The sequence below is a fragment of the Adiantum capillus-veneris genome, chromosome 25, assembly GCF_014529385.1.
Source record: "Adiantum capillus-veneris isolate H3 chromosome 25, ASM1452938v2, whole genome shotgun sequence".
NCBI lineage: Eukaryota > Viridiplantae > Streptophyta > Polypodiopsida > Polypodiales > Pteridaceae > Adiantum > Adiantum capillus-veneris.
In genome coordinates this window covers 59,716,497-59,734,313 of record NC_140955.1, presented here as the reverse complement: position 1 = coordinate 59,734,313, position 17,817 = coordinate 59,716,497, and the positions used below count along the sequence as shown (strand labels likewise).

The 17,817-nt window shown below is 39.7% G+C and overlaps 1 protein-coding gene across 2 annotated transcripts in view; it reads right to left on the bottom strand.

The window, feature by feature from the left end:
• Nucleotides 1–9,322: 9,322 nt before the first annotated feature.
• Nucleotides 9,323–17,817, bottom strand: part of LOC147424959 (uncharacterized) — a 38,126-nt gene continuing 29,631 nt past the window's right edge. For both annotated transcript variants that reach the window (XM_086500841.1, XM_086500842.1), the window contains exons 4-14: nt 17,661–17,744; nt 17,482–17,556; nt 17,344–17,397; nt 17,143–17,241; nt 11,927–11,965; nt 11,673–11,795; nt 11,495–11,572; nt 11,325–11,416; nt 10,190–10,237; nt 9,992–10,081; nt 9,323–9,689 (exon numbers count right to left, since the gene is read on the bottom strand). In XM_086500841.1, coding sequence (XP_086356967.1) covers nt 9,575–9,689; nt 9,992–10,081; nt 10,190–10,237; nt 11,325–11,416; nt 11,495–11,572; nt 11,673–11,795; nt 11,927–11,965; nt 17,143–17,241; nt 17,344–17,397; nt 17,482–17,556; nt 17,661–17,744 — 897 coding nt within the window. In that variant the 3' untranslated portion in view covers nt 9,323–9,574. The remainder of the gene's footprint in view (nt 9,690–9,991; nt 10,082–10,189; nt 10,238–11,324; nt 11,417–11,494; nt 11,573–11,672; nt 11,796–11,926; nt 11,966–17,142; nt 17,242–17,343; nt 17,398–17,481; nt 17,557–17,660; nt 17,745–17,817) is intronic.

Genomic DNA, 17,817 nt, shown 5'->3' with positions numbered 1-17,817 from the left:
GTCCTCCACAAACTTTGTGGCACTATCAAAAATCCTTTGTAGAAGGCCATCTCTACATATCCAACTACATAAGAACGACGATGATAAAAAACTAAAATAATCACAAAAAACTAGCAACTCTATATCAAAGATTCTTGAAAGTCAAAAGAAACTTTACTCACATGTGATACACATGATCTCCTTTCTTTAAACCATAAGAGGATCTAGTAACCTTATCTGCCTCAAGCAAGGAAACCCATAACAGTTTGCTCAAGATAGGAGCATCATGCATAGCAATCAAGTTCAGTTTCTCAAGTGTAGCCCAACTATCATGACCCCATTTGAGTGCAAGAACTCAAACCATCCAATCTGGTCCAAGATTCGGATCAACAATATTTAGCAACTGCAATTTTTGAGCAACGAATAGAAAACCAAGTTTAAACAGCTATTACACTATGTGCAAAACACCCAAAACAAAAATAATTCAACCACCTTCCCAACGCGCTCTCCATATTTGAGTGCTAAACTCAATATTTTCTCCTCCTCTTTTATAAGTTCTTCATTTGTCATTGTGTGCCTAGCTTGCTCTATTCTTTGGCTCAATTCCTTGGACATTTGAACCTTCAACACATACTTAAAAATAAATAATTTGCAAAAAACAAGCACATACTCTTTGGCTCAATTACTTGGATATTTTATCCTTCAATACACAATTTAATATATGTAATTTTCACAAAAAGAAAATATGAGATCGTTCCAAAAAATCAAGCCAAAGACACTTACATCGTATAAGAGCTTTCCCAAGTATCGACGAGTAAGTGGATACCAAGGCTCCACACCCTTCGAGTATTCTTACGGACTGCAGCAATCAACTTTTGATCTTTTTCTGGTAGCTCTGTTACACAGGCTTCATGATCTGCTGCACAAGTGTGGGAGCAGTTGACAAGCTCATCCCTAAGATGCGTGACTACAAGAGCATGTGTATTCATGTATTCCAAGGTCATATACAATATATACAAAGTCAGAAACACAACATAGAAATTTTCTGCTAAAATATATAGAAAGTCATGAAGCTTACAAATTCATTCTTTGCAAGCTACTAAGCAGAGCTATCTCTGGCACTCGAGTAGGATCAGTAACTATACAAATCACACTACAATGTTTCTCTCTATCAATGGAGAATCTCTCTTCAATAGCAGCCATCCAAGCGACCGTTCTATGATTACCCTCCCAAACGTAGAACATTTTATTAGAGAGAACTTGAAGATTTGGTCTTTTAGAAAGCTCAATTTCAAACTCTTTATGTATATCAACCCATATTGGGTCCCATGAAGTAAGAAGGTCCTCTGCAAAAAAGATAATCATAAGCAGAAAAGCACACTCAACTACTATTTATGAGAACAACAAAAAACACCATAGAAACAGACAGTAGGAAAGACCAAAGCAGAGAAATGAAATACCTGTCACATAAGCTTCCTCCTTCTTGCAATTCCAAACTGAAACAATAAAAGCTCCTTTTTCTTGCATGTAGCCCTCCTTTGCAAAAGCATCTTTCAATCCACTAACATCATCTCGTAAGCCTCTCACACTTGCATAAGGGATCAATCGACATAAAGGAATTGGTGGACAATCAAAACAACTAAACATGCGAGTACATTGAAGAATATCTTGTCCTCTATGCATGTAAAGTTTGTGCTCTTCCCCTATCTCAATCTCTACTACTACTTCATCTCTTACGACATAAGGCACTACTTGAAAACATGCCTCTTGTGGGGCAAGAGATTCATCAACTTCATTTATGGAGCCAAGCCCCAAGTTTTGACTTTGCATCTCCTCCTCCTGTGTCCCTACCATCTGTCATATCTGTGTGACAGAGACTGCACTTATTTGATCACTTCTCTCTAAGATACTGGAAGCTTGAGTTGAAGAAAGTCGTCTCCGTTTGCGACCTCGTCCACGAATTGAAGGACTTGCAAAACAAACCAAAAACAATTTATTTACTTCATTAAAATTCCCTCTAGGCATCCATGCCAACGCGGATGCCTAGAGGCAGTTCAAAAAATCAAAACTTTATCTTATTGATCTCCACCTAAGCATCCATGTCGGTGTGGATTGCTAGAGGGGAGCTAAAAAAATTTTAAAAATCATGATCAATTATAAAATTTTATCTTGAAAAATTCCCTCTAGACATCCATGTCGCGTGGATAGCTTGAGGGAGCTTATTGAGCTTCATAAAACATGATTAAATTGAATGCGAGAATGAATCACTACCCCTAAACCAATGTCGCAAGAAACTCCTTCTAGCCATCCACGTCGGCGTGGATGGCTTCAGATAGTTTTAAGATAAGCTATGTAGCTTTGAAGATATCCAGAGAGAGCTTATAAATAGGTAGATTTTCACATTCAACACTCCTTCTAGCCATCCACGCCGGCGTGGATGGCTACAGGTAGTTTAGGCTTAGAATCACAATGATAAGAAAGCCACACAAAAGTTTAGTTAATCCTTCTGTAGTGGTTTGGTTTATCCCGCTGCAATGTTAGAAAGCTTTACAGAGAGCGTTACAGAAGGCTTCTGTATTATTTAAAAGTGTCAATAATTTTAATGAAAACATTAGCCTTACAAACGTTATCTAATCATTGAAAAAAAAAACTACCTGTAGCCATCCACGCCGGCGTGGATGGCTACAGGTAGTTTACAAAGGTACCTGGCAGGAGGTTTTCGGGCCGAGGTAGACTCCCTTCTCCCCATGGCCGAGGTAGAGTCCCTTCTCCCTTCTCCGAGCTTGATTCGAGTTTTGCTGCCGAACGTTGAGGGCTTGAGAGATTAACTCATTAGACAAAGATTAACTCATTCAGAGAGATTAGGCTTGAGAGATTAGCCTAATCTCTCTCATTCAGAGAGATTAGACTTGAGAGATTACCTAATATAAGCTAACACGTAGGCCGGCTTCAGATGACAAAGATTAACTCATTCAGAGAGATTAGGCTTGAGAGATTACCTAATATAAGCTTGAAAGGGCGCAGGAAAGGAGCATGAAAGGGCGCAGGGAAGGAGAACTTGAGAGCGTGAAAGGGCGCAAGAAATCTGTCAATTCATTGCGCAAAAAACCACCTAAGAGATGCCTGAGAGAGAGAGGCACAGCAGATGCGTTAAAAAACTATATTAGGAACATGCGTTGCTTTAAAAAAATACAGTAGGGGCCTATAGGCCCCTTTCACATAATGAAACCATGACCACCAGACGGCCGGTTGCCAATCACGTCGACTACACTTTTATTAAGGGAAAATTACCAAAATACCCCTCTAATTTGTGGAAATTCCCAAAATACCCCTCAAATTTCAAAAATTACCAAAATACTCTTACATCTATTTTGATTGGACTGTTCAAGATTTTCTAACCTTTATTCTTTTTTGACAATTTAGATCCGTTTTTGACTTCTTAGCATGTAATTTGTCACAAATTACCTTGCAAAAAGGGCAATTATATCTAAAAATAAAGAAGAAATTCATCTCCAAAGCCTATGTAACATACCTAAATTCTAGTTTTAGCATCTTGTATTGATAGACAGTCAGTCTTCTTATGAAAAGCTACAATTTTTTTTGCCTTTCAAGAAATTTAATCTCACAACCAGGGGTACTTTGGGAATTTTGGAAAACTTGAAGGGCATTTTTCGAATTTCTTACAAAATATTGGGACTGTTTTGAGAATTTTTTGAAATTTGAGGGGTATTTTGGGAATTTCCGCAAATTAGAGGGGTATTTTGGTAATTTTCCCTTTTATTAACTAAGAGCATCCATGAACTGACACACCTCCATCCTTTAACCCTAAGCTATTGTCGCATGCTCTGTCTATCGATCCCCCCATAGTACTGTGGTGTAGCTCCTTTTAATTTCATTGGTGACCTCTCTAACAAACTCAAAAGGCAACCACTCTTTTCAGCACGCAAAAACTTGTCTTAGAATTTAATAAACCAAAAACACTCAGCAGTGTGTAAACACCCTTAAGTTCGGAATGGGATATTGTGCATGGGACATTTAACTGGGTAGGTGAAGTTCGGTTGTCATTAATATGCTCGATTGACTGAAAATTGTAAAACTCAAAGAACTAAAAGCAGGCTCGTTTTTTCAGTGTTTTAAGTGTTTTTAAAACTAAAACAGGTTCTTTTTTAGTGTTTTTAAAACTAAAAGCAGGTTCGTTTTTTAAGAACTTTATATTTGATGTTGTGACTATATTATATAGTGAATTATTATTTCTAATATATATTTTATAAAACAATAATTGTTGTTCGTGGGAACACGAACATGCAATATTCCTGGCGGGTTGTGGTTATGGATAGAATTTTAAGGATATCAATCTATTCTATTTACACTCGTTGTATCAATCAGAACCATGCCACTGCTCTTTGATATTCTTACCTTCTGCGAAACACACTATTGACCCATGGGGAGATGCATTACAGTTTTTGGTCCAGGGCGTGGACAGAAGCTAGTGCTTATGTTTGATACCAAAATTTATTCTTTGACAGTTGCTTCTTTGTAAGAACATTTTGAACTTCGTGATGCTAATTTCTGTCTTCGTCCATTAACATTATTTGGACCGCAAGTCAAGGTAGAAGCTACTATATCATCAGATGGTGAGCAAACTTTTATGCTTGATCATGAACAACACCAGTTCTTCAAGGTGGATATGAGAAGTGAGGATCAGATTGATGCTGGCATTGGCAGAGTTTCTCAAGACATGAAAGACAAGAAAGTACCTCTCTCTGAGATCAATGCGAGTGTTATTGACATGATTAAGTGCATGCCATTGCAAAGCAATTTATATATTGCCCTCCATCAAGCCAAGAAAGTGGTCTGTATTGATGAGCTCCCAGCTCATTATGATGGGTATATTGCTTTTGAATTACCGCCAGCTGGTAACTCTTCAGGTATGAGTGGTATAGAGCAAAGACATGATAGTCACATGTGGACAGAGTATGTCACTTGTAGCAGATAGTTTTAATGGAATTGTCAGATTTAGTAGATGCTCTGGGCATTTGCGCTACATCAACATTGATTGTCCATTTTATTTGCGCTCAAATATGTTCAATGAGTCTCAATGGCGAGGTCGGCTTGTTAAATCTAGTCCTAAAGGATTGATCTCTTCTCAGTATGGCACACTGGTATGCACTCATTGTGGACAAATTCCCGAATGTGTATCTATATGTCCTGCAGTTATTTACTATTGTTTACCTAGAGATAAGCATAATTGTACTAGGTATGCTTTGCATCTTGGAGAACATAATCATCCATGTGCAGAAGGGAGGAGTCGGATGGTTGAAAGTCACATAGATGAAATGTTGCTTGATTCAGCAAGTCGGGACCCTTTGGTGACTGCGAAACAATTGGAGTGGGCCACCACTTATGATCTTATCATGGAAAAGTTTATTGGAGCAGGTTCAACTGCAAGTGCTATGATTGAAGATTTGGAATTTACTGAATTTCTTGACAGTATGACTCCCCTGTCAAATAAAAGGAGAGTCGAACGAAGTTTGGAGTCTGCAAAAAGATCAAAGAATATCACTTCAAAAGGTCTTGAGGCAGTGCTTGACTTGAAAAGCAAGTGCAGATATCCTTTATTCATAGTATCCTTTTTCCAGGCCAATTGGGTGATAAAGTACAACCTCATGTATTTAAAATGTCAATTAAGGGACCGGGCAGTGGAGTCGATTTGGTGAATCACATGCGTCCTAGAGGTAATTTGGAGCAAATGTGGGTGCACTTTGATCATGTTCACCATGTTCAAGGATGGCTGACTATGTCAGCGCATGTCTATGACTCTTATGTACGAGAGCTACTCACCATTGCAACTGCTGAGTTTAGCGTGGAAAATAAATATGCTCAGATTGAATTTTGGAAGATGCTGAACAATGTGGTTAAGCAACAGGGTTTTGATAAGCCAGAGTTCAGGGGATTTATGGCAGATGAAGCCAATTCCAATTGGATTGCTGTGTAACTGTTTATTTTGGAGGAGCAAGGAAGTCTACTCCAAACAAAGAGAGATCATGTTTGTTTCATTGGGAGCAAAGTATGGTTCGACATACTGTTAAGTGCATCCGTTCAGCATTTCAAGAGGAGCACAAGACTTTGTGTCGCAAGTGGAGAACTGCATCTACAGAGAATGCGGTTGAGCATTGTAAGGGAGATCTTAGAAGATTTTGAAAAACAGGAATGGCCATTGAAGGGGAGATTGCTTCATTGGAGACATGGTTGGCTTGGTGGGATGTATGAGTGCCTCATTGGGGGAAAAGATTTGTATCACAAGATGCTGTAGGTATCTTTGTCCCTAGCACAAACTTGTCTGAGTCAAAACATGCTAGTATGCGTGCCTCGGTTGGTTACAAGGATCACATAAGTTTGTATGAGGCAACATGTGCAGGTATGGCTTTAGCTGTGCTTCAAAGTGTGAAATATAATGCCTATTCGAAAGGTGTTGGGAGCTCCACCGGTCTTGGCATTAAAGATTTGGCAGATTGCTTCATGAACCGACCTTCATCTACTTCCGTGGCAGCTGGAAAGAAACTAGTTGACCTTACACATTCTTCAATGCATGAAATGGGTATCAATAGTCTTGAAATGAATAGAAATATACTCCAAGAAAAGAGTATTAGAAAAAAGAGGCCAATTTTTGTTGATGCAAATATTGTCCTGAAGGAAGATATCCACAGGCCAAAGTATGTTACAATGACAACTGCAATTGGTGGGCTTCAACACAAAAAAAAAAAAAAAAAAAAGCTTCAAAGGATGTCCCATATCTCGAAGTAAATGTAGCAAAGTTAGTTTGGGTAATAAGGAAAACAGAACTTGGGCAAAAGATGACTTGTTTTAGTGTGGTGTAGAAAGATGGAGATCGATGTAGGCGGTTCATTAATGCCTGTTTAACGGATGCCAAAATAGAGTGCCAGCTCCTTGTTTTTGGGGTCGCAGGAAATATCCTCCGTCTGGTTCACAATTGGGAGGCCTTGTGGAAGGGTTCATTTGGTTTTGTAACTCCAATAACATGCACACCTGGAAGGTTCACAGCATAGTTGAACGGCCACCAAGTCCAGCTCCCGGTGTTTGGGTGGTTGCAGAGGGCACAAATTTGCAACCTCAAGAGCTAACGCAATTGCAAGCCAATGGTTTTGTTTTGCAAGCTACATCAACATCAAGAATACATAAAACAGTTCCATTGAACCAAAGAGTTGCTAACAGCATCCTCCCAAATTTAGAGATGGAAAGATTGTGAAATGGAGATCATGATCAACAAAGGAGTTTCATGGCAAGATTAAAGTGGGTAGAACCATGGCAGCAGAGTTGGTGCAAGAGGTCATTGTGGTTTGCAATGAAACACATGTTTTCTATGTTAATACTGTGGGGTCAAGTGCAAAGGGAGTGACATACTCTGTGACAATGTCAAATTTTCACAGATATACTTGCAATGATTTTCAAAACTGGAAAGCAAACGTCTTGTGTATATGCCATGTAAGCACATTTACTTCATATTTTTGCAAGTACTTGGCCTTGATCCTGATGCTCATGAGTTCATGCAGCAGGCGGCTTTGACAAAATTGGAGTTAGTCCAAGCACTTGGAGGTTCACAGGTGCTGATGCAACCTTAAAGGCTTGTGGACCTTGCTATGGTTTTATAGTAGTTTTTTCAATATATGTGCTTATGGCTATTAACTTTTGTCCCATATTGTAGTGCGACATTATTTTTTTTGTTGCACTCTCCATTTTGATTTGTAAATGCAATACACCTTTTTGGTTAATTTCAATGTTGATGAAAAGTTTTTGGCATGTGTTAGAGATAGAACAATTTAAACTTATTTTTATAGGTAAAGAAACTAAGTAGGGAGTATCTCTAACCAACAAAAATCCAAGATATTGTGGTGTGTGGTCAACTCTACCTACACGACCAAACCAAGTGTGCCTCTTTCTCATCCGGCACCTCCTTATATTACCATCAAGCAATTCCAACCATCACATGTCTGACCACACTAGGTGGCCGGACTCTACCTACACAACCACACACCACAATATATATAACTAATATATTGCACAAGGATATAAAAAAACATTGTAAGTTTTGCAAAGTTTATGGTTTGCATAATTTTGTGTCAACAAAAATTGTTAGTTTTGCTCGCTCGGATTTTGGGATTCCTCATTGCTCTAAAGGTACTAAAGTATACTCTCAATCTATATAGCTAATGGGAGGAGGTGTGAAGTTGACCTATGACGAGCACATCTTTTTCCCAAATATTGCTGAGGAGGAGAAGAAGAACAAAGAAAGAAAGAAGAGGAGAAGAGACGTTTATAACATCCTAAGAACAATCCCAAGAGACATTGCTCCTTTTGGCACTTATTCGACCTCCATACAACACACACTTCTACGTTCAAATGTTGTCTACTAGTGACACCTTCTACCCCATCGACACTTATCCATAGTTTCCACAGGTTGTTTAATCTTTCAATGCCTTTCAATCTTCCCTGTTCGTTGGTGCCAGCAAGCCTGTCATCATGCATGTTTCTACAGTCCGGTTGTTCTTTGGTTGCCCTTTGCTTGCCCATCCCTATTCAGGGTAGAGGAGCCATATTAAATACACACAGCTCAAACTTTTCCCCTTTTTTTTGGGTGGGAAAGGGGGGGGGGGGGGGGGGGGGGGGGGGGGGGGGGGGGTGCAAATTCAATAAGCTTCTTGCATCAAATTCTGTAAAAATCAATGAATTAAACAGTACCAAGATCAATATTCAACTTGGTTGTCTATTTGAGAAAATTCATTTTTTGAGGCTTCTTGGGCCATGAGAGGTATTGAAGACCCAATGATGGTACAGTTTTTAGAAACCACAAGACACAAAAGCAAGCTTCCATGCATATCTTACATTTTTGTCTCTAAATTGGGGGTGGATGTGACTCCCTATTAGAGCATGTCTCATAATTGGCTACTTTACCCTAGTTGCTTCCCTTCTATCTTGCACACTTCTGTGTTTTCCTCATCAATGCTCTTTTTAGCAGGGTTTTCCCCTACTACGTGGAGTGAAGGATCTCTCTCAGCATGTATTCTCACCTCTCATATATATGTAGCGTGTGTGTGTTTATCGTCATAGAAACAATCCCTGGAGACCTCAAAAATGTGTTCAGTGAGACTTGATCTCAAGAAAGAGAGATTTGACACCTGGATGGCCATGTAGAGTCCCGAACAACAATATACTATGCAAAAAAACAAAAACAAAAAAGAAAAGAGTATGAGTTGGCAGCTCTCTGTCCATATTTTCCGCGCACAATGCGATAGCCAATGAGCCAAGCTTATGCTTTGCTGTCACATGCTCCTCAAAACCCCTTTCATTGTTATTTCATCTCTCACTTTCAAGTTACAAGTTCTTACATTCATTGAGTAAATTGTCCGGTATTAATGAGCATTTTTGGTATGAAATAGAGACCACAGGGTATCTAATACAAGGTCGTGATGTAAACAAAGAAGCAAACATACATTTGTTATAACATACACGATGGTCCGTTGACATATAACCTGGTAAAAGGAAGAGAAAGAGAAACACACTTTCACACAACTGAGTGTCACATTCTATGTTGTTGTAACCAATCCCTCTCCGAAATTGGTCTCAGAAAACCCTTCCTCCTTTCATCTGCAATTGTTGTATACGGGCCCCCGTAATCATGCCCAGGATAAACCCTGCACACAGATTAAACCATTTCCAAAAGCACTTTATTGGCAGAAATGTGCATGCACCACGTGGGAACATATCCATGGTTAGTGGAATATTCCAGACTCCCAAGGAATATGCCGTCTTCATGGAATATTCCAGATGCCAAAGGCATCTCACTGCCATCCTCGCTTTTGAGATGCCTTTGGATCTGAAATATTCCGTGAGGATGGAACATTCTGCTAACTACTGATAGGTGGTGCCCGTACACTTCTGCCATCAACCTTGATACAAAAGCTTAAAAAGAATGTTCATTAAAAAAACCCCACACCTTGTACTATCAGGTAGGCTTGCAAGTTTCTTCTGCAAGCTTGTAAACATTGCTTTTGCATCACAATCTGGAAGATCTAGCCTTCCACAACTGCGTTGACAAGACACATGATTAGATATGCAAAGTTTTCTCACAATAGGTATATTTAGGCATCTGAATAAGAAACACTATTTGAAACGTTGGGCAGCACATGCTTACCTTCCAATAAATAATGTGTCACCAGATAACAGCAAATCCTGACTAGGTCTACAAGGATAACACCAAACTTCAGTAACTTGAATTCATCTGATAGAGTAGGAAATAAGCCTGTAAATATTAGTAAGAAGGTAAATGTAAATTGCTTCCCACACGACCTCAAACTCTCCGGTATCCGACATGTCTTCTAAGAGATGGTTTCCCCAAGAATCGAAGAGCCTTATCTTGATCATAGTTTTTTCAGGTGCGTATGGTATACATACCAGGCGTATGGAAACTTCCGTGTATGATAAGTATGAAATCATTTCTCTTACTTTGCCCTGAGTTCGGGGCACATAATGATCAAGTTTTCATACTTTGCTCTAAGTTTGGAGCACCCAGTGCTTCATAGAATCATGTGTGTTCCTGCACTTGGCACTCTCAAATAGCCACTACTAACTACCTAGTCTCTACAATCTGGACTACAGAGTCCACAGTCAAGCATATCCCTACAATATAAATGTTTAATGGCTCAGTCATTAATGGCCAAGCACTTTAGGGTGCGACATATGGAATTTCTTGGGAGTGTGAACAAGACTTTTTCTGTACTTCCGCACCCGTATGCATCTGCCGTATGGAAAAACTACTTTCTTGATATAAACAAGAGCTAAGAGTACGAGACTCACATAATGGTTCAACACATGCATGCCATGGATAATTGCACCTTTTTTCACCTTTGTTAAGACATGGAAAGACTAATGAAGAGCAAAGGATACCATTTGAAACTCCAGTCTGACCACGTACTGAGTGTGGCTGTTCTGGTAAACTTGTGAATCATCACCAAGCCACAGCTGTTAAGACCTTTCAAGGGTTCTACAATGCCTTGAGACTGTCCTTGCTACAGTTTTCTTTGCTACTCTGCCTTTTCCTCTTGCAAGCTTAGCATAAAATTCACCCACCCTTTCTCAAGATTGACTACAATTTCCTTGCCAGATTGTCACATTTTCAGGAGAATCCCTGGATGTGTAACAACCAGAGGCACATAGCCATACCCAACCACACTCATTTATCCAGCAACTGTTCTCTTCGTTAGCATACAGATTGCCTGCCTTATCTGAAGCTAAAGAAAAAAACGGCATAAAGTACTACTGGCCCTTACCTGGGGATAAGTATGCATTGGCTTCCTGGCGTGTGACCAGGTGTATGGATGAAATGTAGCTTTATTGAACCCACAGAAATTATTGCTGAATCCTGTTTACAAAGTTGAAAGATGGTGAGTGTCAGAACTGTGTCAACAAATGATGGTGACTATCTAAACGTAAGTAATACCTCAAGCTTTGCAATTGCACTGCTAGGTACGTCATTGCTGATTTGTACGGTTTCGGCATCAAATTTGTTTATGTAAACCTAAATGCATCATAAAACCGATACAATCAGAAAAATCTCTTTGTTGAAATGCAGCACGTACTACAGTTGCTTTATGCTAAATCAGCAACTGGCAACTTACTGGAACATTGTCCTCAACAGCAAGTTCCCTAACACCTGGAACTTTAATTCCAAGGGCATCAAAGGGTGGTGGTGGAGTACCTCCCGTGTGATCGAAATGGTAATGGGTTACTACAGATCCCACCTGCAACGTCAAATCACACCTAAAAAGATAAATTGCTAAAATATAAATTAATGGGTAGATAAATTGTTAAAAAGATGCTGCTCACACCTAGAGCAGCACAAAAAAAAAAGAAACAAGAATAAGTACTTTACCAATTTCATGGAGTCCTGAGCTGCAATCGCCCTGATGCCCTGTATTCACCACCATGTAAGTTTATGAAATTCAATTTGCAAAAACTAGCATAATCATGAAAATATGAATGCTTTGTTCAAAAATATAATTCAATAACTAAACTATTGGGCTATATGTTGCAACTATCCGTGGCACCGGCATGAATGGAAAATGCACGTTTATGGGCACCCTCCTACCTGCCTCTCTCATGCATTAGGATGCATAACAACATGGACCGAAAGAAAGAAAGAGAAAAATTACGTTGCCGACCCCTAGAGGCCAAAGAGAACTGGCATACGAGACAAAACCACTTACAACTGTCTGCATCCTCTGGGAATCATATACCTACAAGTGAACTTTGAAATATGCCAAAAATTAACGAAAAGGGAGAAGGAAAGAATTGGGAACCGGTGCTAAGAGCAGTCAAGGGGGTCACGATGCCAAAGACAGTGACGGCAGCCGAGGTGGGCTGACGGTGTAAATAGAGGGCTAGGGGAGCAGTTGGCTATAAGCTTAAAAACTCAAGAGTTATAAAGTCTGTATACTTGATAACGCCACTTACAGGGACAAATCATAATTCTAGGGACAAATCATTTTAGAATTAGTTAATTTATCTTGCAACTTAACATCACCCTTTCGGTGACTATGCTTAAGAGCTTCCTGTAGGAAGATTTCATATATGTGGACACTGGAGACTTTATTTGCCTGCACAATTATGTCAGCTCTCTACCCCAGAAAGGAAAAACTTTTCCTTGAAAGAAAAGTCTTTAACACGATGCATAAAAGGAGGTTCATAGCAATTAGGCCATATACCTTCATAAGTTCAGAATAGTCTGAACTCACGAATTATAAGAGGGAATAAAGCACTCATAAAACTATAAAAGCAAGGGACACAAGAAAAGAAAAGAAAAACAAAAACAAACAAACTAAATCACTTTGTTTGCTACGAAACAAAACTAGATATAACAAAAACATTATTAACTTAAAAGTGTTTTTAAAAAAGCATGTGTAAAATAAGTTGACGCAACGTATTTGGCTTAAAACAAGTACTCAACTTTAAGGAAAAAAAAAAAAAAGGATAAGACATCAAACTTCACACAACAACTTGTTTAATGACCATAACCCTTACTGTCACGATTGTGGCTATCTAATTATCATTATTAAGTCTATCTATACCTCTTACAAAGAGTCATTAACCAAGGAACAAGCCTTCTCGATTGTATAAATGTGTGTGTGTGGGTGTGTACATGTAAATGTATATACAAATACACTCTTACAAGCACACACACATAGTATATATACCTTCATAAGGTCATAAAAGTCTGAACTTCCTGATTAGCCCTTCATCCAATGGCATTGTTGGGGTTCTACACCGAATGGTTGTAGTGTTCCATCCATGGACGTGTATATTACCTTGAAGAACACGTCTCTACACGATGGGAAATGCCTATTAATATGTGCCTGTTCATCTCCAATATAAAGGAATGTCATATCGCTGTTTGTCATTTAATCATCAACGTACCCGTTCATCTGAATTCTTAGTATTGAAGTTACAAATTTTGTTTTGCAAGCCTGAGTTTTTGAGTCAAGAAGTATTGAGTATAAAAAACATTACCCTAAATCCTCACATTGGTATTAGAGCAGTGTTGTTTCCTACCCGTGGGTATTCTCTGGCTCCCTGTCCTCTTGCACTTCACAAGCATTGTGAATCTTCCAAGTATCTGGCAACCTCAATATGAATGTCTGACAAAGCACCACGTGCCGACTGAAAAGAACAAAACTGGAACAGACTTGGGCACTTCAAACACAGGTGAAATCTGAGAGAGAGAGATTCCACGCAAAAGACAGAGTGGCGGAGTTCCACTGCCAGATGCTCTAGCCCCAAAACCCTAGCACCCCTTTTGGTATTTCTTTTATATTGATCGGCACAAGGTACAACTGCCAAGGAGAAACGCTCTGCACTCTGCAACTACAAGACTGCCAGAGCTCTCCCCCAAGGTCCATATTCAAAGCCCTTGGGCCTAAAAGCATCAAATACAAAAAGCTAGCGTCCAAAAAACAGCCTCCATGATTTGCGGCAGATTTACCACATCATCAATCTGAAGGATAAAGATGTGGTTGGAAATTCTCCATCAAACAATGATTATGTTTTTCTCAATTCCTTGATGGAAAATACGTTTGATCTCCAATCTTTATGCGTTTTGAGACCCTCTTTGGGATTGATTGTTGATAATTGAAACTCTCACCACTGATGAGACACTAGATTGATGTTCTGTGGATTTAATGGCGTGATTGGACATGGTTTAGCAAGGTATGTTTTGCCAAGCATGCTATAAAACCGTGTATCGTCGATGCAAGCAGAAGCCAACACTCGATTGATCTCAGTCAACACTGACTTCGTCCATACATGCATGTCGATCACTCAAACTATGTATTAGCACAACGAACACTAGTCACTGAACAATCCAGTCACATTCACATCATTATCCTTGTTCCTGAACAATCACAGTCACATTCACATCATTATCCTTGTTATGATCTCAGACACAAACCGTGATCATTATGACTTATTTATTCATCACATCCAAATCGCATAGATCTCTCACAAATGTCGGCCAGTTGCTATCTCTATCTCACAGCAAAGACAAAAGGCTGCTGCTGACAAGCACAGAAGAGCCCAAGCCTTTAAAGAAAACGATTGGGTCTTGTTAAAGTTTCCCAAGGCTCGATTAAGGCACACAACGGGCAAGAATCCTACGGGTCACCAAAAGTACTATGCTAAACTAGCAAAAAGGTACTATGGTCCCTTTCAGATTCTTAGGCCAATCAATTAGATGGCCTATCAACTCAAGTTGCCCAATCATTGGCTCATACACAATGCTTTTCATGTGAGCCTATTAAAGCCTTACAAAGGAGAGCCACCTCAAGAACCAACTATTGAAGACCCACCGGAGAGCAAGGACCAAGAAGAGGTGCTGCAGCCCGAGTTCATTCTCCGACATGAAGACAAGGTACTAAGAGGCGGTAAGACTATCCGACGATATCTTATGTGGCAGATTTTGCGTTGATAAATTTTTGGGCGCCAGTCAGAATGCAATTGACTTTTGGGGCTCGCTTTTGATAGCGGATACTTTTGACCTGTTTCTATAGTTGCTTTTTGTGCAAGTGAAGATCCTTTAATACAAGGCATTGCCTCAATTGTAAGAGCAGACTGTTAGGGTGCAATTGACTTTTGGGGTTCGCTTTTGATAGCAGATGCTTTTTTTAACTGTTTTTATAGTTGCTTTTGTGTAGGCAAAGAACCTTCAAATATGAGGCATTGCCTCAATTGTGAGAATAGACTGTGAGCATGTAGGCAAAGAACCTTCAAATATGAGGCATTGCCTCAATTGTGAGAATAGACTGTGAGCATGTGGTAGCAATTTGCATTCTCTTGATCAATTTCTAAAGAAATAACGTCAAGGATGCTCGACTTGAGGATCTATACTCTCTAGAGCGGAACTCCGCCGCTCTCGTGTTATCTAAAAAGCGCAAGTGTGATGCAAGTCTTTTCACGTGTGTCAGTTGTAATTTACGTGTTCGGTGAGTCATCCTTCTAACAAGTGATTACAGAGGTGTTCTTTCCTCAAGATACATTCCATCATCCAGATTTTGTGCTTAAAGTCGTAAACTCCAGGATTCCTTTAGCATAACAACTCGTCACAGTCAACCTTATAATGCCAAGACGAAAAAACTCAACAATCTTGACGTTCTAGATAATTTAAAGAATGAAGACTTTCAGAGATTCAATTCTTTTCAAGAGTTTTACAACATTAGAAGTCATTTGTTTGTTCGAGCTCTTGACTTTAATTGGAAGGGAGAGTCATGAGATTGTGGCTATACTTTATTGTCAATCCATACTATTTACATCTCCTGCAAACAGCTACCAAAGGACGTGCCTTCTCGATTGGGGTGTAACTCTTCTTCCAAGGATGCAACCCTTCATCCACCAGTTGTGCCTCTCACCGAATGGTTGTAGTGTTTCATCAAAGGATGTGTCTATTCACTTAAATGCCATGTCTCCACGTGATGAGACATGCCTATCCATATGTGTCTATTCATCCCTAGTAAGAAGGAACGGGGAACAGGGAACGGGGATGATAAAGGGGTTGGATCAGACATTTGTTAGCGAACCGGTCGATGCAAACAACGTCCGAAACGAACCTGTTATTTCAAATTTTTGTACTATAGATAGCCACACAAAAAGACTTGAGAGGGAGATTGCAAAGATAGGACAAGAGGTAGCTTCAAGCTTTGAGCGCTCATATTTGGAGGGTGTGTGTGTCAATGGGAACAGAGCTCTCTTTTAGAGTGAGTGGGGGATGGCCACAATGTGGCTCCCACCTCCTTGACAAGAGAACTAAAAAATGGGCCAAAAATTGTCTAAAAATGTCGCTTTTTGAAGTTGTTTTTGGCATGTGGCATCCCCATTGCCGTCCACAACAGCCCTCATCCTCGGAACGCATCCCTGGGGCATCCCCCCTGCGCCTCCACTGTTTACCAGTCTGATCGACCATCACCAACCCACAGTTGGCATGGGGGCCATGTTTCTGTGATAGAAGTGCTGTATCGCAGTTTCAATCAATCAAGCTTCCACTTCATCTGAGTTCATAGTGTCTAAGTCTCTTAAATTCAAATTTTGTCTGAATTTTTAAAACGTCATGAAGTATCAAGATTACCTTCTATCTTCACACTTAACCTTGGATATAAAGCCCCCAAAAGAGACTCTATAAGGCAGTGAGAAAAAGCCTTGTCATGGTAGGGTAAAGCTTCTTTGTCTTGAAAATTAGAACTAAGTTGCTTGTTTTCTGGTCATGTGAACCTATTCACAGCAATTATCACAATGCCCTGGTTGCGATTGGCCCTCATTTTTTATAAGGAAAAAAACAACTGCATTTTGAAGAAAAAAGACAACCTAAGCCTCGAACAACATTCACCAGTGCTCATCAGTTTGCTTTGTCACAACCCTCAAAGCATGTACTAATAAGCGAGCAAATTACCAAAGCCTATCATTAATGTATAGCGCAGAATCAATCATGCAAACTGATTACTGTTGCTTGAAGAGAACCCAAACTAGACTGTTGAGTACAACCAAAATCATCACAAAAGCATATGCCAGATGTGGTAGAATAGCACAATAGCACAATGCACGAAGTACCTTCACATCCCATGCAGCATCCACAACCACAGCTTCCCGAGTCTTGGCATCTCCAACTAGATATACAAAATTTTGCATCTGTTTTGCACTGCTGAAGATCTGTGAGTGCAAATTGACGTTTTGAGTACCCACGTAATTCATCATCGCAACAAAAGATTTTCCATCATGGTTCAAAAAAGAGCTTCTGCCACAAAAATCTACCTGTCTTTCTATGATATCTGATGGTGTCAAGCAAAAATCACGTCCAGGAAGCAGCTGCAATGAACACACGTCTCCAAATCAGCTTTGGGCAAGGATGCTCAGTATAGAGAAACAAGTTTGAGGAAAATACAACAAGACCTGTCTAAAATAAAATCCATCTAGTGCTTCGCGAGTCAAAGATAGACGCTTTTTGATGGTCTGATCATCTAAAGACTAGAAAAACATTTCCACAACCGAGCAATTAATGATCCTTCAGCAACGACAATCCACATAATGTACAGTGTTTCTTTTTACATTATCATGGGTTACACTGTTACCAGAGATAAGGATTTCTCATAACTCTTCTCTGCAGCAGCATAATCTCTCATGGCAAAGTACACTTCAGCACTCCTGAAGTAGCCCTTTCAAAACAGAAGAAAAGTGCAAGCTAAGACAGTAACAAGAAAAGACTTTCAACCCAACATAAACATAAGT